Consider the following 21,947-nt stretch of genomic DNA (forward strand, 5'->3'; position numbering starts at 1 on the left):
AGCCCAAATCATTCCCCCTTCACCACCATGCATGATGGTTGGTATGAAATGTTTGTGCTGATTTGCAGTGTTTGGTTTTTGCCAAATGTGGTACTGTGGATTGCAGCCAAACATATCCACTTTGGTCTCATCTGTCCAAAGACAGCGTTTCAGAAGTCAAAGGAATGCTTAGCCACCTCCCTGTCCATCAAACAATACTTAGAAATTTCACTCTGGAAACAGTCACGGTGTTCTCCAGTCCCCAACAATGCCTGGGAAACAATGGTTAAAAATATGTCAATTATTTTTGCATTCAATTAAGCTAGGGGCTATTTATGTCATCTGTCACAAAAATGTTCATTCTTACATATATTTCTTTGACTACATTTGTATATGAATATTGTTGTGATTGGCTCTGGCCCAGCTCCTGCCCCAGGGAATGTTGAGGTGGATGCAGGGGAAACTTCAACATGTCATAGGCCTGTGTTATTGACGACAGAGTCAGTTCAGAGTTTAGTTTCCTCAGACGAAGAAGAAGGTGGGAGTGACTTGGAAGAGGGGGGCTTGGCACACAGCCCAGGCAGTCAATCTCCATTATCTTCCATTGATTCGGATGAAGACGTCTTGGACCCACGCAAGCGCAGAATTATGCGTAGAAGAGACCAAGTAAGGACATATTATAGGAGATAAGAGAAGCCACCTGTGTTTGGGGAGGGGCTCCAGTAATTAGGGCTGCTGCTATAAATAGCAGCATGTGGGTTTGGCCGTTGTTGAAGAGTATCTGATCGCAGTTCTTCAGGAATCCTATGTTGCTGTTTTCTGGACTTCGTTTGTTGATATTTCATGCCTTTGAAACCAAAGCAGAGCAACGTGTGTGTGTGTGTGTGTCTCACTTCATTGGAAGAAGAAGGGGTGTGAGGTTTTCTTCACAGCTGCTAGCTAAGTACTTAATGACTGCTTAAGGGAAATTGTACAGACTACCTGGTTGTTTTGGGACGAGTGCTCTTTGCAATACAAAAAGAGTGCTTAGTTTATTTTGAATTTTGTGATAAAGAACATTGTTTTGAATTTTCAAACATGTGTGTGTGTCTGAAATTTGTACCCTTGAATTTTCCGGAGGCTCCTACCAGAGAGCCCAGCAGAACAGAATACATATTTGTTATTATTGTTAGTTGCAAAGTCATGTCTGGCCCATTGTGACTCCATGGACAATGTTCCTCCAGGCCTTCCTGTTTTCTACCATCTTCTGGAATCCATTTAAGCTCACGCCTATTGCTTCAGTAACTCTATCTAGTCAATTTATTCTCTGTTATCACATTCTTCTTTTGCCCTCAATCTTTCTCAACATTAAGATTTTCTCCAGTGAGACAAAGCTTCCTTCTCACTTGGTGGCCAAAGTATTTCAGTTTCATCTTTAGAATCTGACCTATTTTTTTTTAAATTAGATTTTATTGTTTTAAAAAATAACAAATAAAATGCAACACATTTACAAATATACAGTTCATTCAAAAATATACTTGAATGAAGGGAAACAAACCACAAAGAGCTTAGTGTTAAACACAAGAGAGATGTAAAGTTTTGTCCTTGTTTTGTCTTGTCTATGTATATATTTGAAATAAAAACTATTTTTTTAAAATAAAATAAAAACAAGAGAGATGACCTTGCCCTCTCTTTACTACTTTGTTCTTACTTATAGTTTTTCATATCATTTAGCATATTTGCCTTTTCATATTCCTTCCCTTATAATATTATATTGTTAGTTACTAATCATAAGTTATATTAGTGCTAGAAAATAAATTATTAATCAGTAATTAAAGTCATTGCTCATCAAATTAGCATACCTCACCTTTCATTAATAAGCGGTCATTTAATTCCATTCTTTCCTGCCTATAATTCTATCATGTCCAAACATCTTTCTTCATAGTTTCTTTAAAATCACCTCTCTGTATTATGTTTGATTTGTTTATCTTCTTATTTCTTTCTTTATTTCTTTACCTATTTGTGTATTTGTTTTTGGCTACCAATTATACCGTTTATCTGATATTTTATAAAAAACTGAATCTTCTTTCTCTTTTATCCTCATTGTTAATCTATTCATTTCTGCCAGTTCCAATATTTTATTTTTGATATGTACATTGGTGGGCACAGTGTCTTTCTTATGTTCTTGTGCACAGCAGATTCTTGATGCAGTTATCAAATGTATGATCAGGTATCTGTTGTCCTTATTTATTTTTGGGTCAATCATGCCTAGTAAGAATATTCATGGGAGATCCCTGGATAGATTTTTCTTAGTCTTACTGGAGCAAGATGCCAATGATAAAACATTTTACATAAATTTTCTTTATAGCTGTAGATATTGTTAGTTTAAGATTATAATTCCAAATATTTTCCCAATCATCTAAATCAATTGAATGTTCTATATTTTGAGCCCTTATAACCATTATATCTTTTACCCTCTCTTCTTCCAGTTTATTTTTTAATATACAGATGTAAAGGCTCAAAATTGTTTTTTATTCTGGACCTGTCTAATAATAATAATAATAATAATAATAATAATAATAATAATAATAATAATAATAATAATAATAATAATTTATTAGATTTGTATGGTGCCCCCTCCAAAGACTCGGGGCGGCTCACTACAATAATAATAACAATGTTACAATAGAAACAAATCTAATATTAAAAAACAGTTTAAAAACCCCATCATTTAAAAACCATACAACACACACATACCATACATGAAATGTAAGAGCCTGGGAGAGGTGTCTCAGTTCCCCCATGCCTGGCGATACAGGTGGGTCTTAAGTAACTTGCGAAAGACAAGGAGGGTGGGGGCCGTTCTAATCTCTGGGGGGAGTTGATTCCAGAGGGCCGGGGCTGCCACAGAGAAGGCTCTTCTCTTGGGGCCCGCCAAATGTCATTGTTTAGTCGATGGGACCCAGAGAAGGTCAACTCTGTGGGACCTTATCGGCCGCTGGGATTCGTGTGGTAGAAGGCAGTTCCGGAGGTATTCTGGTCCAATGCCATGTAGGGCTTTAAAGGTCATTACCAACACTTTGAATTGTGACCGGAAACTGATCGGCAGCCAGTGCTGGCCACGGAGTGTTGTAGAAACGTGGGTGAATCTAGGAAGCCACAGGCTAGCTCTCGCGGCCGCATTCTGCACCATCTGGTGTTTCCGAACAGCCCCATGTAGAGAGCGTTGCAGTAATCGAACCTCGAGGTGATGAGGGCATGAGCGACTGTGAGCAATGACTTTATTCTTTATTTATTTCTTTATCTATTTCTTGATAGTTTGCTTGAAAACCAAATCTTGCCAAATCTGCTCTATATGTATTCTGCAATTGGAAATATGGCCACCAGTCAATATTTAGTCCCTCTGTTGCCAATTTTCCCCTCGATTTGAGTTCATGTTGTTCATTTAATAGGATCTGGCTTTCTAAAGAGCTGTCAGGGTTTATCTCCTCTAGCACTGACTGATTTGATCACCTTGCAGTCAAAATAAAGTTTTAATTATAATATTAAGAACATAATAATTGCAATTATTTTCTTACCTTATCTTATCTATATATTCTCTGACAATCACTCACATTATGTCCTTAAACTAGGTTATTTGCAATAGTTTCTCAATGTACTTATATTCCAGCAGAGTGTTCAAATATTGAAGAAGGCTGATCTTTAGTCAATCATTGTGTCCAGCAGTATTTCTGTACTCCAAAAATGAGCAAGTTTTAAATCCAAAATTTGTTGGAACATATAGGTGAACAACATGGAGAGACATTTAATCATGCTTGGTGGATAGACAAAAAAACTACAAAAATCATGCTTGGACAGAAGGAAAAGGGGGGACATGATCGAAACATTTGAATATATTAAAGGGTTAAATAAGGTCCAGGAGGGAAGTGTTTTTAATAGGAAAGTGAACACAAGGACAAGGGGACACAATCTGAAGTTAGTTGGGGGAAAGATCAAAAGCAACATGAGAAAATATTATTTTACTGAAAGAGTAGTAGATCCTTGGAACAAACTTCCAGCAGACGTGGTAGATAAATCCACAGTAACTGAATTTAAACATGCCTGGGATAAACATATATCCATCCTAAGATAAAATACAGAAAATAGTATAAGGGCAGACTAGATGGACCATGAGGTCTTTTTCTGCTGTCAGACTTCTATGTTTCTATGTTTCTAAAAAAGCTATAAAATGGGTAGCATTGTTCATAAAAGGTTGACACTGGCAGCCTTCTTGCATTTCTTTGATTTCAATTTTAATCTTCTAAGGCAAGTTACCTGCTTTTAAGGAGAAGAAATTGGCAAGAATATTTACAGGCAAAAGAGGGACCCTCTTTTTCTCCTCTGAAATTCTGATCAAATATATCAGGACTTTCAAACTCATCACACGCTGGCCACACCCATGCTTAGTCCCAATATGTGACATGATGCCACCATGATGACATGAGTCTGACACCCCTGAAATCCATTAATTCTCTACAGGTCTCATCTAGCACAAGAATGTCATCTGCTTGGGGCCAGGCATTTTTTATCACAACCACCATACATAGGAATTTCCTGAATTTTTTCTATTGGGTATTTCAAACATAAAGTATAAAAAAGAAATTTACTATTTAATAATACATATATTGACAGCGGCACGAATAACATTCGCGCAGAAATGGAAAGAAAAGACGATACCGAATGACGCTGAGGTGTTTAAAAAAATTATAGAGTGTGCAGAACTAGATATGATGACTAAACGTTTGAACAATCAAACCGAAACAGAATTTTATAAAATTTGGGATAAAGTATATGATTGGTGGAATGTTAAAAACAGTATAAAAAATTAAATATATAAGAATAAATGACTATTATAAAATCATAAGATAGAACTATATAGTTTATATTATAACTAACTTAGAAGTGTTTATATTATCTCCTTCTTGTATTACTAATAATTTGTTTATTGCTTTTTGATATATATATATATATATATATATATATATATATGTATATTATTTTTCATGATTTTTCTAAAAAAAAAACCACACATAAAGAAACTTAATTAATAATTTTAATTTTAAAAATGTATAACTAAACTTAACGATAATGTAATCTTCAAGTGTGGTTTTTCTGCTTAGATCTGATAATAGTTAGAGTTTTTTATATTTTGTATTAGTTAGACTTCTATGATAAGCGGAGCAATGGTAGCTCCTTAAATGTTCAATGTTGTATGTCTTTGTTTGTTTTCTTTTGAAAATAATAAAAAATTTTTTTTTAAAAAAAAGGAATTTCCTCCCTACATTAAACACAGGGGCGTACATAAGTGCACTAGCCTGCCTTTCATCCCCTGTCCAATTGTCTCTCCTTGTCTCTCCTTAGCTCATATATCATATATCTTTTCTTCCTTTCATATATCTTCTCCTCTACTTTGATATCCTTTCTTTATATATAATACCTCATGTCCATCCTCTTCAATATGTGTTGTGTATTGGACAAAATAAATAAATAAAATAAACATTATGTTCTGAGTTTCAAGCAAACAATTAAGGCTTGCTTATTTTATCAAGTGGAGGAAGGCATTTGAACACAGACTCTTATGTCTGGTTATAACCCTCTCTACTCATAACCATTTAAAAGTGTGTATGAGTGTAAATGGTGCTTAAAATCAGAGTATGTTTATTCATAAAGGAGTTGTGTGTGTTCCCTGTCAGCCTTTGGAACCGTCAGATTCAGAAGACGAAGACAATGTGGAAGCTGTAAATCATCCTGATTTAAGAGATGTGGAGGAGGAGGCTAATGGTGACAAAGAGTTAATAGAACATCCATCTCACGAAAGTATGGAAACTAATAATTCTTCAGATAGTGGGGGTGTTGAGAATAGTCCTTGGTTAAGTACAAAATTCCAAAGCTTAGAGAAAAAAAGACGAACATGGGGGGAAGAGGTTTTAAAATGCTAGTCAGTGTGTGTAAATTAATTAATTACATCACATCCAGAATTGACCAAAAGAGATAAATGTTTTTTTTCAAAGTGCTATGAACAATATGGAGCTGTATGCAGTTTCTCTAGAGAAATGAGTTTTTATATTGCATGATAAACTGTTTTTAATAGCGTGAACCTGACCCAGAGATAAAAAGATGTTTTGAAGTAGACAGTCTGTGATTTCAAGAAAAATTGTAACTTCATAGTTTAGTCTGTGAGATTGGAATGCATTTTGCATGCATGACGACATCCAATGTGGAAGGAAAAATTAAAAAAAATGTTGTTTTGAAAATTACAAGCCTGTAAAGCTCGTATTCTTGGAGCAGCCAGCCAGATCCCAGTTCAGGTCCCGAACATGAGTTAGATAGGGTTGCTTTTTAATCTCTATGTCAAAAAATATTCCAGCATTCCTGTATGGTTCAGACATCATATGTCAAAGATCCATGGTAAAGTTATTGATATTCTTTAAAATGCTGATGATATGGCTCTAATAGTGCATTGTCAATTAGGTCTGAGAAAACTGTTGCATTCTCAATTTTAAATATCAATAACATTAAATCTAAAATGAAGGCATGTAGCAAAAAAAGGGTGAAATACAACTGGCTTTTAAAATTGAACAAGTGAATTCTTTCATTATTTAAGAGCAAAGGTTTACCAACACAAGTTTGAAGATAAATCATTTTAAAACAAGTTTGATGAAAGCTAAGGCAAATACCAAAACTTTACATACATGTTTTAATTATAATTATCCATGTACCTAGACCCTGTTATTGAAAGGATTGGCCAGAAATAATCCCAATGCTGGCCTATGGTGTGGAATTGTGGGATCTTATGAAAGCTGTCTTATTTTTTAAAATGCATATTGAGAACTGATACAAACATGGTATAAGGGCAGACTAGATGGATCATGAGGTCTTTTTCTGCCGTCATTCTTCTATGTTTCTATGTTTCTATGTCAAAGCAGAAAGTATTTACCCCAAACAGAGTCATTCAACAATTAAAATTTTGTATCTATTGGCAGAGGATTCAGTTTATGGATCTTGTTAAAGCTACCAAAAATATACCTAGCTGAACAAATAAGTATAGCTCAGTCCATTTCATGACTGTGATTTACCTAAATTATTTAATAGCAACATTTAATTTCAATGACTTTCCAGGCAAAATAAATATTTAAACAGATACTCTTACCCTTGCTGCTCTGTTCAAAACCACTATACCCTTGTACTGTTTACGAGTCTGTGTGACTGGCACCAAAATTTCTTTATTTTAAGGGCTTATATTTGGTCAATTTGAAAACTTATTTCCCTTGGAAACTAGGTTGAACATTTCTGCACACAATGAAATGAAAAGTGAAATAAAAAAATAATGCTTATTGGTTTATTTTATTCATAAAAGCCCCCCTCCTTTTTTGTGATTTTTTTTTCAATTTATAGATAGCTTTGCCTGCAAACAACGTACAGTACAATTTTACTATATTTTGTATGGAATTACTAGTTTGAACATTTCTGAACATAATGATATGAAAATTGAACTGAAAAAATGATGCTTATTTGTTTATTTTGCTCATAAAAGGGCCGTTCCCACCCCATTTTTTCAAGCATGTCACTTTATAATTTTTTCTAGGCCCCTAATTCCAGATATTTTCAATAACTTTGGCATTGAATTACCAGTTTGAACCTTTCTGAACATAATGAAATGAAAATTGAACCGAAAACATTGATGCTTATTTGTTTATTTTGCACATAAAAGTCCCCCCCCCCCGCTGTGCTCAATTATTTCAATTTATATAAAAATTATGCTGTTAATTTCAAAATTACATACTTGTTTTTAGTAAAATGGATTTCTTTCATAAAATTAGTTGTCTGGCTATCATGTGCTTGCTTTTCAAAAGGATATTCCCAATATTCCTAGCCAAATCTATATAAAAAGTGAAAATGGTTGCAAGCAGCTGGGGGGAGGGAGCTTATTTCTGATTTTAAAAAACCCAATGAGCATCATTTTTTCAGTTCATTTATATTTTTCTTATGATCAGGAATGTTCAAACTAGTAATACCACACCAAATTTAGTAAAATTGTCCGTATTTTGCAGGCTAAACTATCTATAAATTGAAAAAGAATTCACAAAAAAAGAGGGCGGGCAGGCTTTTATGAACAAAATAAACCAATAAGCATTATTTTTTAATTTCAATTTTCATTTCATTGTGTGCAGAAATGTTCAACCTAGTTTCCAAGGGAAAGAAGTTTTCAAAATGACCAAATATAAGCACTAAAAATAAACAATTTTCAGTGCGAGTCACACAGACCCGTAAACAGTACAAGTGTGACTTTTTTTTGCCCAGCAAAAACTAAGCCCCCCACCCCCCAAAAAAATTTCTCATAGACAGAACCCCTGAAATGATGAAAAGTCATGAAATTTCAAGTTTCAGAAATGCAGGGAAATTTTTTTACAGGGTCTCAAACTTCGATTTCGTATTGCACAGACTCGAACAGATCAGCATGGTTAAATATCAGAGCTGAAACAGAAAAGGATTGATTGGCAAAAATAGATCTTTAAATTGGCTGGCTAAGAAGAAGATCATTTTTTCAATTGACAAATGTCAGTGAGTGAATTTGATGCAATTCCTAAGAAGGACCTATTCTAGAGCAAGAATTGAGTTCTTGGATTCCTTTCCAAACGCAGAATATGTGTTTGGAATATGTGTTCAGTCACTGGAGAAATTGCATGTTTGTTTCTTGACTCTGAGATGACCAGTCTAAGGATTCATAGCAAACACTGTAATGCAACATCCAGCAACTATAGCATTCCCACACAAAAAAGCAAAAGTATGGATTCAATGTGTAGATGATACCTTCATTATACTAAAAAATGGAACAACTAGTGAAGACAGATGACACAATCAATAACATCCTGAAAGAATAATATTAAGAAGGCAAAAAGAGAAAAAAAACATATTCCTGGATATCTTCATGATCAGAATAAATGAGAACAAATTAGAAATGTAGGTCTATTGAACAATAAACAATATTCACTAAATGTTCCAGTTACAAAGTAACAAAGTAGCCCACCCACAAGGTAGACTATATAAAGTAGCCCACCCGCAAGGCAGGCTATATAAAGTACCCCACTTGCAAGGTAGGCTATGTAAAAATACAATTTGTATCAGTACAAACATTTGGCCTTATTTGTGGAATCAAAATACAAAGGATAGTAAGAATTTCAGAAGGAAGTACAGTGATACTTCTACTTAAGAACTTTGTTATGCCTGTAAAAAAGTTAAATGAGCCAAAATTCACTGATTGGCTAAAACGTGGCTTAAATGAAAAGAACCGCCGAAGTGAAACGGTTGTTTGAATTGTTTCCCGCCTAAATAAAATGTATAAATAGGGCAACGGGTTAGCCGTTGCCCTTGTTGGGAGTCGATAAACCTGTTGCAGTGAATCAGCCTCCGAGTACTGATTTAACAAACTTAATTCATTCCATGACCAGGTTCTTAAGTAGAAAAGTTTGTAAATAGAAGCAATTTTTCCCATAGGAATCAATGAAAAGCAAATAATGGGTGCAAACCCATTAGGAAAGAAATAAAAGCTTGGAATTTGGGTGGGAGGAGGAGGAAGAAGAAGAGGAGGAGGAGAGATGCTGCTGAAGGAAAAAGGTGAGGTGAGGGGAATCAAAAAATTCAAAACTTTAAGGCTTTTTAAAAAAGAGGGACTCTGAGGTGGCGAGGAGGAGCACGTGCCTCCCATACACCCGGCATGAGGCTGCCTCCCATACACTGTGACAGAGAGACAAACCCAGGCAGGAGAGAGGGGGGAACCTCCCTCCTTTGACCAAAAGGTGGCTGCTGCTGCTGCTACCTGCTTTCTCTTCCTTCCCATGCTGAAGGGCTCCCCTCTCCTTTCACTCGCTCGCTTTGTAGCTGGTGCCTTTCTTTCACTGTGGTGACTCCTCGGTTTGGCGGAAGCTGAGTTGATCTGGCTGGGGCAAAGCAGCCCCTTTTGCCTTTCCATGCCCAGATGCTCCGTGACGCAACCTCACGCTGGGTGTATGGGGGAGTAGATTATACCCTCTCCAAATGCGCAGAGAAAGGAAAATGCTCCATTCGCTCTGGGCTGCCCAGAGCAAAGGGAGCGTTTCTTTTGTCTGGACTCTGGCAGAGGTTTATTCCCTCTCCAAGCACCCAAAGAAAGGAAAATGCTTCCTTCACTCTGGACTGCAAAAGCCTCCTTAAGTGCCACCAAAAGGCTCCTCTGGCAGCCCAGAAAAGCCCGAGATGGCCGGGATTAAAGGGGGAATGACAGGAAACTCACCAGGCCTTTATGCTTCTCTCAAATTTCCTGGAAAAATTTTTTGGGCTCAGGTTCTTAAGTAAAAAATGGTTCTTAAAAAGAGGCATAAAAAATCTTGAACACCTGATTCTTATCTAGAAAAGTTCTTAAGTAGAGGCGTTCTTAGGTAGAGGTACCACTGTATTATTAACTGTTTTCTGCAGTTTGTATTATATTTCATAATAGCACAGAATTTAATGTTGCATTGTATATTATTTCTGCAACGTTGAGAATTAAATATTGCAATATTACATAAAGACCATTCTTGGAAAGTTAATTCTGATTCAAGCTATTTGAAGGTACCTATCCCACATTATTTTCCTTCCCTGAGCTGTAAATAGGCTCAGGATCTTCCTGAATATCCCAGCAGAAACTGAACGGCAGTTTTTCCATTCTCTCCTTAAAGACACGGTCAAACTTTTCACTCTGGGCAACAGTCATGTTGTTCTTCCAGTCCCCAACAATGCCTGGGAGACAATGGTTAAAAATATGTCAACAGTTTTAAAGTAGAGGCTATGCCGCTGGCGACTTACCGCCGGCGAGGGTTGCGGCGTGGGCCGGGGAAGGAGGCCGCCATGTTGGGGGCGGAGCCTGTGGCCCCCACATCATCCCCGGGGGCCGCAGCGTGGAGTTTGGGTGCGTTGGTCACCCACTTGACCGGGCAGGAGGGAGGCAGCCATACAGAAGGGGCTGCCTCGTGGCGCAGTGCCTCCTGCCCGCCGGCGCGGGACATCTCTTGCCCCCCGAGCTCGCCGGAGGACGGAACGGCGAGGAGGGACCAGCGCGCTTTTCTCCCCGTCGGGAGGATTGGCGAGCGCGGCTTCTGAAGCCCCTGGGATCGATGGCGATCGCCGGGGGCAGCTTTGTTTACGGGGGGTCCGGGGGCGGCGGCATCCGGCGCCCGTGCACAGGCTGTTCGCCGGGCGCCGGTCTGGATGTCGGGGTCGCGTCTCCTGCTTCGTTGCCGGCAGCGCGCAGGACGGCGCCGGCGAACAAACTGCGGGATTCACCTGTTTGCTTGCTGGGGAGAGGGGGGAGGGGGTCAGATGGCTGCCGTGCCGGCACCCCTCCCCCACCAACCTTAGCCTCGTGCATATGGCGGCAGGGCGCGCGGGGGTTTCAACGGCCTGCCAGCCGGGTTGAGGTTTCTGGGGCCAGTGTTCCGCCGGGCGGTTGATCCAGGGTGCTTACGGCCCTGCCGGCTACGCACCTGGAGCGCTTCGGTTCGGGGAGGCCCGGGCGAGCGCTAGGGAGTGGGGCGACGGCGGCGGGGAGGCCGTTCGACCTTCCTCCACGTGGTTGGTTTCCTTTTGCCGCTGAGTTTCGGGGTCAGGACTCTGCGCAGGGGGGGGGTTTCTTGCCTCCCGGCAGCCCCTCCCCCATTAGCACTAGCCGGGCGGACACTGCTTGGGGCCCCCGTTTTCCCCTGGTAGAGGGGAGATCTACAAGATTATGCCCCTTGCTAGTGTACATTAGTACGCAGCGTTTGCTGTGAGCCGCCCCGAGTCTTGGAGAAGGGCGGCATATAAATCTAATAAATTATTATTGTTGTGGTTATTATTATTATTATTATTATTATTATTATTATTATTATTATTATTTTTATTATTTTTATTATCATTATTGCGTATAGAACAGTTCATAATGATAGTGATCGGTGAGGAGCATAGTTCCAGCTGTGGGCAGAAGTTGTTTGGTTCACTGAAACCCACAGGATTAATTTTGTAGAGTCACGGTAGCCTGGATTGGGGGAGGGGGATTTATTAATTGGTCATAGAATTACGGTTGGTTTGTCCCCCCCCCCATTTTCTGACAAAGGGGTGATTTCTTGATTACAATGCCAATATTGACCTATTTCTTCACCGATCTAATTTTGCATATGGACAATTGGGCAACCCAGTTATTAGATAAGATGCATTTCGTTCTTGACTGATTTATTGCAGAATGAATTATAAACACAAATGATTAAGGTAGTGATTGTTATTAATCCCCTAGAATCAGGGGGAACTTACATGGGAGATATGGATGAATGCAGTGGTTGAGGGATCTAATTCCTCCCCTTTTAGGGATCTTTAGCTGATTAAGTAGTTGGCTTAATTGAACCACTGGGTTCAGTTTTATTTAATATATTATTAATTCATTCTATTGGTTTAATACTAATGGGGGGTTTATGGTATACAAACAGAGGAACAAGGCTCGTGTATGCAAGCTAATGATCTGGGATAGGCCAAAGGCTGGGTTTTTTAGCTTGCTGGATGCATAAAGAGTTAATCAACGCTACAAGGATATATATATTGTCGGTAAAGGGGGGCGACATGCAAAATTAATGAATTGTTATTATGGTTGTTACTACGGTTGTTATAAGGGATATATTTTAATTTTAGTTTATGAGTTATGAGCTAGACACCAGTAATTCAGGTGGACAGCAGCATTACTATGCCCTCATTGCGAGGAAGGGGATTGCCCTCATGGCGGTTCCCACCTTTCCCCAGTCAGGGCAAGGCCTGGAACACACACACACACACCCTGGCGGTAAGCGGGCTAGGCCCAGTCGCTCACTGCAAAGGATTGCATTTCTAGCAGATTGGAGGGTGTCTGTGGGCACTGTCCGCTTGGGTGCCTTGGGTGTTGTCGTTGTCATTGTTATTTAGTATTTTATGGTTTTATTGAAGGAGTGGTCGATCCTTGGGCCAAACGTTCAGCAGACGTGGGCAGGGGATCTGCAGTAGCTGAATTTAACCATGCCTAGGATAAACATATCCATTGTACGATAGCGTACGGGACAGAGTGTGGGGGTAGACTGGATGGACCATGGGGTCTTTTTCCTGCCATCAATCTTCTAGGTTTCTCTCATTGGCCACTTCGGCCCGGGCACATGGTCTATACGAGGTACCTGTTGACCTTATTACATGGGGAGGTAGTAAAATTGGCACTGGACGTTTGGGCGATGGGGGGCAAATAATCAGGATACTCTGAACCTGTTGTAGGCTATGGCAGTTCCATTCGGGACAAGAACCATAAGGAGAACCAGACATTGGTAAGAGGGTCATTACAGCAGGGAAGCACTTCTGCCTTTATAGGATGTTTTAGGGGTTAAGGCACTGATACTCCCCTAGACACTGGGGGGTAGGGCTCTATCACTATATGCATGGCTGTTGGTTGCTCCTCACTACTAATGTTCTGAATTTTGCCACGTGTCTAAATGTCATTTGTACCGGGGGCTGTAACAGTACGGGTGCAGTCGGTAAGCAGGCCTTTTCTGTACCGACAAAACTGAGAGCTCCTATTAATATCATAACTACAGCCAGCAGATCCCCAGGTCTTTACCATGCTGAAGTTTGGAAATCTCCTAATCTCTGGTTAATCCACTCGGAAGTAAGCAAGGGGGAATCCAGATTGTGGGGGCAATAGCCTGGCGCTGTGTGAAGGGTGCTGCGGCCAACATGTTGTGAGCCGCCAGAGGTCTGGGGCAAAGGGGCGGCATGATGATTGCATAAATGATTAAATAAATGAATTAGTCAGTTTATCGCAGCCCCCTTTAGTTGTTCAGGGAAACGGTGTAGTCATTTCCCGGTATGGGGGGCTTGCATGATCGCAAGTTTTCCGGTCATCTGAATCAGACTCACGCTTAAGTTGATTTTACCTTAAGATGAGTTATTAAGCATTGTATTCATTGTTTCAGGGAAGAATACTTTATGTAATGTTATTATCGTCAGCTATATCGAAGTGGGTGTGTCAGGAGGTTATCATGCATATTATGTTATATTGATTAAGTCATGTTGGTCAAGCTTATTCATGCGCTAACAGTAAAGGAGGCATTTGCAGGGGCCTTTGCTTATCTGCAGAAATTTCTCGCAACTATTCTACTCCCTGGGGGAGCGAGCAGGGCCATGGAGCATAGTGGCTCGTCTCCCAGGCAATTTAAGGCGGAAGAAGAGTATGGTGACTGCCTGAGAGGAATACTGGAACATGGGGTTGCGACTGCGGCACAGCTGGTTCAGCGGCGGGGAAGCGAGACAGCAACAGAAGGCCCGGTCTGTTAACAGGGAGTATGTGCGCATGGGCAGGTGGTTGGCATGGGCGTGGGCACAGGGTACCCAGAATGGTGGGCGGCGCCATCGCTCAAGCATAGGAGGGCAGGTGTGACCACACGGTTACACGCCCTCGTATAGGGGCAAGAAGGGGGGCTTAGCTCTCCTAACAATAGACCCGGTGGCTAACTATTTGAGGACAGGGGGAATGATCAAGGGATGGTCCAAGGAAAGGACGCAGATGGGGAGAAATTAGTACGCCGCTATACATTACCAGTTTCAGGGGCAGCGGCATTGGGTGGGACCCAGCTTCTCACCCAACGAGGCAAGGCCGTTTCACTCGACAGCCAAAACTATGGCCTCTGGGACACAGTGGGTATGCAAGGTGCTGTCATGGTCGCATAGTAGTGGATCATGTACGGTTCCCTGGGCCGGGAAATTGATGTTAAATTGGGGGCTGTGGCAACCGCGTTGGTTGTGCTCAGAGTCTCCAGTAACGCTGATGGTGGATTTTCACCGTCCAGGCGTATCTAACAGGACAGAGGCCTGGGTGTGAGGGACTCAGTCCAGGTATAGCGAGGAAGCCAGGGATTGGTCCCCTTTGTACCATAAGACGGGCCTCCACTGAGAAATAACAGTGGGGGCCGTTTCAGGAGGATTGGCTGGATATCGGGTGGTATTCCCTCAGCAATACTGATTGCGGTTTTCAGCAAGTTCTCCGTGAAGTAGGGAATACGGTAGCGGAGCGAAGTCAGTGGGTTTTCATGGCGTAGATTTGAGCACCTGAGTACAAGCGTATTTGGGAGCGGGTGGCTAACACTGTCTTGTTATTCTTATCGTTTCTCTAGGTCCTGGCCCTGCTCCACTTTATTACGCGCAATGTGCGATGGAGCTGCCCTTCCTTTGCCCACAGTAGCGAACTGCGGCCACTGCGTGGCATGTCGGCTGGATGTACAGCTGCAACATTATCTTCAGGAATGTGGAGGTTGCTGAGTCACTGGGGCTTCAGTGGAAGGGGCTTGAGCTCGGAGGTCTCCGTTGAGACGGGCCTCTCCCGTTGGGAAAGTGGGGAGCTGTGAGGGGCCGGACCCTGATTGTTTGGTGTTGCACACTGGTGGCAACTACCTGTTGCTGGTGAATTGGGAAAAGTGGCCTGACACACGCGTGTGTACCATGTATTGCCACGGAGGTGCTGGAGGTATGCCAAGAGCCCAAGGCGGTGGAGAATGCCAGGTAGAGAGTTAGCAGGGCAGCGAAGGAATGGGTACTCCAGACGGGGGGTGGAGTGTTAGGTCACCCCAACATCAGAGCATCCCAGCTAGCTTTATTCAGAAGGGACAGGGTACATTTGACAGACGAGGGGAATGACAAATTCATAACGGACCTGCAGAGGTGCCTGCACATTCATGTGCGGGGGGGGGAGCAGGGGGAATAAATTATAATTTCACCCCCTGCTGTGGCCGAAAGGGGGCGGAAATGGGCGTAAGCAGCAACTGTGTGATCTCCTTTAGGGGCACCTCTACTGAGGTGAGGGGCGATCTCCTTCTCGGATTACAGGGCTCAACCGGCTTGGGTTCGGGGAGGGGGTCGCTCCTGTGGCTCGCTGCCTGGGGCGTATCAGAGACCAGTGGCGAGCCATCCCACACGCCGTGGGGGCGTGGCATTGGGCAGGGGGCAGGTGTAATTTTACCTGACCCTGCACCCAGGCAAGGAGCTTTCGCCCTAGAGTTGCTCAGTTGAGCTTGTTGGAAAGTTAACTCCGCCCCCATTTGATTTATGCACCTTTGCAGGTCACGTGGTTTAATTGGTTAAATAGTTAATTTGAGTTTGGTTTAATAAAAGTGACCCTATTTATACCCACTCCTTTGTGTCCGACTGTTACTCCGCCTGCGCCGCAATAGTATTTAAGTCATCCTGTAACCAAAATCTTCATAATTTGGAACACTGAACATTTCTCCATTATCAGAAGAATACTTAGCTTCCCCCTTGTCCATCAAACAGTTCTTACAAACCTGTATTGATAGCTTGTGTGCAGGAAGCTGGTTGTCTACTATTTTAACTAGAGCTGGATTACATAGACTTGATAGAATGGCAAAGATCTCTTTAATTAGAGATCCTTGTTCGCCATAGAACAAGGACAGAAGCAGCAGCCTGAAGATGATGAGTGGGACCTCATCGAAACGTCGCCAGAAATTTCCAAATCCTACACGGGAAGAAACCCGAATATACCAAGACCGTCATACCTGTACCTGTGAAAATCTACGAAAACAAATATATATATATATATTGTTCTGAGTTCGGGTTTTGCCCTGTGTAATATTTTGCATGTTTATGCGACGTTTCGGTGAAATCACATTCACCATCATCAGGCTGAAGTTTCCAAGCTTCGTGCTGTTGTAATTTCAGGTATGACGGTCTTGGTATATTCGGGTTTCTTCCCGTGTAGGATCGAAACGTCAAAATGTCGCCAGAAATTTCCAAATCCTACAGGGGAAGAAACCCGAATATACCAAGACCGTCATATATATATATATATATATATATATATATATATATATATATATATATATATTGGTAGATTTTCACGGGTACAGGTATGACGGTCTTGGTATATTCGGGTTTCTTCCCGTGTAGGATTTGGAAATTTCTGGCGACGTTTTGATGAGGTCCCACTCATCATCTTCAGGCTGGTGTTTCTCTCCTTATTCTAAGGCAAACACTGTTAGACCTAAGCTGCCTTCCTTCTATAAATACTGGTGGCTGGGTGTGGTTTGATGGCTCAGCAATTGCCTGCTGTGTAGAAACTTCCTGGTGAGTCAGTGGGGAAACATCTGGGGTCGTTGATGTAGCTGAAGTATGCTGATTAGTTAATGGTTGTTGATTAGGCGTGATATCCTGAGTAGTTGGAGCTTACAGGCTACTTGATTGTTTTGTAATATGTGTTCTGAGTCTAGTTTCTGTTTTATGGCTGAAGATGATGAGTGGGACCTCATTGAAACGTCGCCAGAAATTTCCAAATCCTACACGGGAAGAAACCCGAATAGGTTTTCCCCTGTGTAATATTTTGCATGTCTATGCGACATTTCGGTGAAATCGCATTCACCATCATCAGGCTGAAGTTTCAAGCTTCGTGCTTGAAACTTCAGCCTGAAGATGGTGAATGTGATTTCACCGAAACGTCGCATAGACATGCAAAATATTACACAGGGCAAAACCCGAACTCAGAACAATCTACATACATATACCCGTGAAAATCTACGAAAACAAATATATATATGTGTGTGTGTGTGTGTGTGTGTGTCACATGTTTTTTAATAATTAATTAATTAATTAAATAGTATATTTTGGATGTTCGGTAATAGTAAGGCAAGCTGTATCTCTTTGAAGCGAACAAAGGCCAGGCTCCCTTACCCAAACCCTTGACCTGAGTGATGTCAGGTTGGCCACCTTTAAGCCAGTCACATAACCTTTAAACCACACACACCCCGGTCACATGATTGTCAAGCTACTCCACCTGATCACATGGCTGGCAAGCCACACCCACAAAATAAGCCACGACCATAGTGTGGTAGTGAACTTTTTTGCAGCCCTTCACTGCTTGTTACCATTGGCTCTCCCAGTCAATAATATTCTAACACAGTGGGATTCAAATGATCTTAAATTCACCCTTTTGAAATTGGCCCCATGACTATGTGAAATGTTTGATGGTTCTTTAAGCATTGGTTATGTCCCTACAGGCTTAAAGGGCACAGTTTCAATACTGGAGGACAGTGCCTGGGATGGAGAGTGAAGAAGTTATGTCTTGCCACCTTAAAGTGGCCACTGTGAACTTGAATAAACCTCCCCCCCACACTCAATGGAATATTCAATGAGACAAGTTAGATTATATCCATGCCCAAAATTTTTCAGGATGGAAAGGAGAACATCACTTCAATGTTGGCACATCTAAGAAAAGCTCATGGCTGCCTCAAATGCAGGCAGTTGATCATGGAAACACAACATCGTGGAGAAAAAGCAGAAAGAGAGGTTTTTAGGCATGTCCATAACACTTTAGGAAATGCCTTTCAGATGAAGGCAGCAATTCTGATTTCAGAAGAATCTGAAACCAAAAGCATAACACCAGAATTTGAATTATTACTGATTTACCTTTGCGAAGAAACTCCTTTTTGCCGAAAAGGGGGTAAGCAGAAGATGTAAATTTGTAGTTTGCTCTAGGATCCATTTTCATGTTATCAAATGTAGCTTTATCCACCACATCATCTACCTCCATTTCAGTTAGTTCTCTTCCTAGGAGATTGCATATTTTCAGTACAGAACTTCTCAGATCCTACAATTTGATACAACTTTATATTAGTTTATCCATAACAATGAAGAAAATATGGAAAATGTTGATATATTTATGGGATTATAAATATCATTGCTTCCTTGTACATATGTTGCATATTAAACTTTAATTCTTTCTTTTTCTGATATATAAATACCTTGATAAAAATACCCTGATATTTAGTCATTGTTATTTTTTTTTTTAAAGTCAGACATGGACATAAAAAGCAATTTCAGTAAATTAAAACATACCTCCTTAATTTCCCTGCGAAATGCTTTCAAGAGGACGGTTGTTGAGAAACATTTTTAGTTTAAAATATATTTAGTTTACAATATATGCCCCAGAATTTCCCTAGATTCTTACATTGTTGGTACTTTTGATGGCATTAAAAGCCAGGCTCAATAAATGCTTTGGCCTCTTTTGAAAATGCAGTTGAGTTGAATGAATCTCTTCTGTGCCAATACAGGAGAATATTTTGAAAACCTTTGGCTAAGATTTTGTTGAGTAAGGTGCATTATTGAATTCCCCATATCTACCAAGTCTATCAAAAATTAGATTAACTTGGTTTTGTTGACTTGCATCAGACATGCATCTTGTGAATTCTAGCATGATGAACCAATTGGTCACAAGCACATCTTTTGTTATTTTATTTTAATATTAAAGTGATAGCATTCTAGTTTCCTGGATCCTCAGCCTTCTTTTTGAAGGGAAAGAAACTTATTTTTCTTCAGAGATCTCATCAGCACTGTTCCCTCTAAAGTGCGTAGCTGTGCAGTTGCGCATCCAGCAACGGCTTGCTATGCAACATTTTACAACACTGTGCAGGAGCCGGCCGCTATTTTTCCCGCCCAATGGCTGCTATCTCTCCTGGGCTAGAAAGAGAGAAAGAGAGAAAAAGAGAGGGAGGGAGGAAGATAGAGAGAGAAAGAGAAAGGTAGGAAGGAAGAGAGAAAGAAAAAAATCTAGTTTGAAATAGCTCAACTACTTTAGTGGCATTTTGATACTGAGCAGAGTTGTCATCTGATTATCTGCCTTGCAAGCCTTTTGTGGAAGATTTACAAGGCCATGTATGTAACCAAAACCAAATTGGTCATGTTTAATGTTTCTATGCAGGATAATGACAAATTCCCTTCTAATTTTATTGTAACTAAATTTTACTGTAAATAATTTTATTGTAAATCACTCTACTAAACAAATAATTCCCTCAACACTGTCAAACTTTTTACTAAGTCTGCACTTCTGTTTCTACTAGTTTTTTCTCATCATTCCTATCACCCATTTCCTCCCACTTAGGACTGTACGACTGTAACTTGTTGCTTGTATCCTAAGATTTTATTAATATTGATTGTTTCTTCATTGCTTATTTGATCCCTGTTGAGTATGTATAAAAGCAATGTAAATAGTTGAATTTTGTTAGACGCCTCTGATTGGCTAAGACGCTGACAGTTGGGTTTCGGCAGGAAGTATAAAAGGAGCGTCTGGTGCTGTGTAAAAGCCAGACGTGTTCCTTGCTGAAGTCACTTGCCGAATAGAGCTGAATAAAGGAACCGTTTAAACACGAGCTACCTCAGACTTTTCACTGGCAACGTCGGACGGTCGAACCTGCGATCTCCACCATGGACAACCTGCCTGTCGGAAGAGCTCCTGACTTCTTCGACCCAGAAAAATCTACTTGGGACAACTACATCTCAAAATTCGACATATTCCTAGAAGCTGCGGGCATGAAGGGCACCGACATTTTCAACCCCTATGACAGTCATTAAGTATTGTACCTCATGATTCTTGACAAATCTATATTTTCTTTTACGTACACTGAGAGCATAGGCACCAAGACAAATTCCTTGTGTGTCCAATCACACTTGGCCAATAAAGAATCCAGATGTCATATTTTCAGTTTTAAAAAACATTCAGCAACTTATTTCTGTACAAATGTTCAAAAGTATGACCTTTTCTAATTTGATATTGTATCTTTTAAGTCTCTGAAGGCGCTTCTAAATGATGTTGCTGCTAAATGATGTTTTTGCAAAAATAAATAAAATCAAAACAATCTCCTTAAGGTGCAAGTCAGCTGAAAGTCCTAGAGAGACTGAAAGTAGATAATTCATTAATAATCAAGGCATGTCAAATCGATCTGTATTGGAACTATACAGTATAGTTCGAGTCAGTTTCCTGAACTGGAGCACGTGGATACTAGATGTAGAAGTTGTTTATGGTTATTCTTGGTTTCTGGAAGTACTGTCTACAAGATTCAAAGATGTACCTCTAAAGAGATGTTTTTTGTGGCTTGTACTGATATTTTAAAATGTGAAACATTTTCTAACTTCCTTGTATAATAATAACAACAGAGTTGGAAGGAACCTCCTGCTTAGGCAGAAACCCTAAACTACTTCAGACAAATGGATATCCAACATCTTTAAAACTTCCAGTGTTGGAGCATTCACAACTTCTGGTGGCAGGTTGTTCCATGGATTCATTTATTGTTCTAACTGTCAGGAATTTTCTCCTTTGTTTTAAGTTGCTTCTCTCCTTGTTTAGTTTCCACACATTGCTTCTTGTCCTACCTTCAGGTGCTTTGGAGAATAGGTTGACTCCTTCTTTGTGGCAACCCCTGAGTTATTGGAACTCTTCTATCATGTCTCCCCTGGTGCTTTTCATTAAAATAGCCATGCCCAGATCCTGCAACCATTCTTCATATATTTTAGCCTCCAGCCCCCTAAATCATTTTTGTCACTCTTCTCTGCACTTTTTTCTAAAGTCTTGACCTCCTTTTTGCATCGTGGAGATCAAGACTGAATGCAGTATTCCAGGTGTGGCCTTACACTTGGAATACTGCATAGCATCATAGTGAAATGCCACAGATTTAACTTCCAGGCTCAAAACAGTAGGAAACCCCCCCCCCCCCATGAACTATGGTTGGAAAATGATGGAAATTGTCACAAAAGGGTATATTGAGATACTGGCATTTGTAATAAATAAAGTTGCCACAAAGAAGAGGACAGGTCAATCTATTCTCCAAAGCACCTAAAAGCAGGGCAATAAACAATGGATGAAAATTAATCAAGAAGAGAAGTCACCTAGAACTAAGGACAAATTCCTTGACAGTTAGAACAATTCATCAGTGGAACAATTTGCTTTCAAAAGTTGTGGGTGCTCCATCACTGGGCATTTTAAAGAAGAGATTGGACAACCATTTTCTGAAATGGTATAGGGTTTCCTGCCTGAGCAGGGGGTTGGATTAGAAGATCCCTTCCAGCTCTGTTATCTTGTTATTTCTAAAGCTTTCTGTGCTTGAATGTTGTTCATATTG

At 40.6% G+C, this 21,947-nt stretch overlaps 1 protein-coding gene across 3 annotated transcripts in view; it reads right to left on the bottom strand.

The window, feature by feature from the left end:
* Positions 1 to 8,372: 8,372 nt before the first annotated feature.
* The window catches only part of LOC139157053 (amine sulfotransferase-like), a 29,683-nt gene continuing 16,108 nt past the window's right edge, over positions 8,373 to 21,947 (bottom strand). For all 3 annotated transcript variants that reach the window (XM_070733395.1, XM_070733396.1, XM_070733397.1), the window contains exons 6-7: positions 18,463 to 18,643; positions 8,373 to 10,752 (exon numbers count right to left, since the gene is read on the bottom strand). In XM_070733395.1, the coding sequence (XP_070589496.1) occupies positions 10,589 to 10,752; positions 18,463 to 18,643 (345 nt within the window). In that variant the 3' untranslated portion in view covers positions 8,373 to 10,588. The remainder of the gene's footprint in view (positions 10,753 to 18,462; positions 18,644 to 21,947) is intronic.

This window comes from Erythrolamprus reginae, chromosome 1 (assembly GCF_031021105.1).
Source record: "Erythrolamprus reginae isolate rEryReg1 chromosome 1, rEryReg1.hap1, whole genome shotgun sequence".
In the NCBI taxonomy this organism is placed as follows: domain Eukaryota; kingdom Metazoa; phylum Chordata; class Lepidosauria; order Squamata; family Dipsadidae; genus Erythrolamprus; species Erythrolamprus reginae.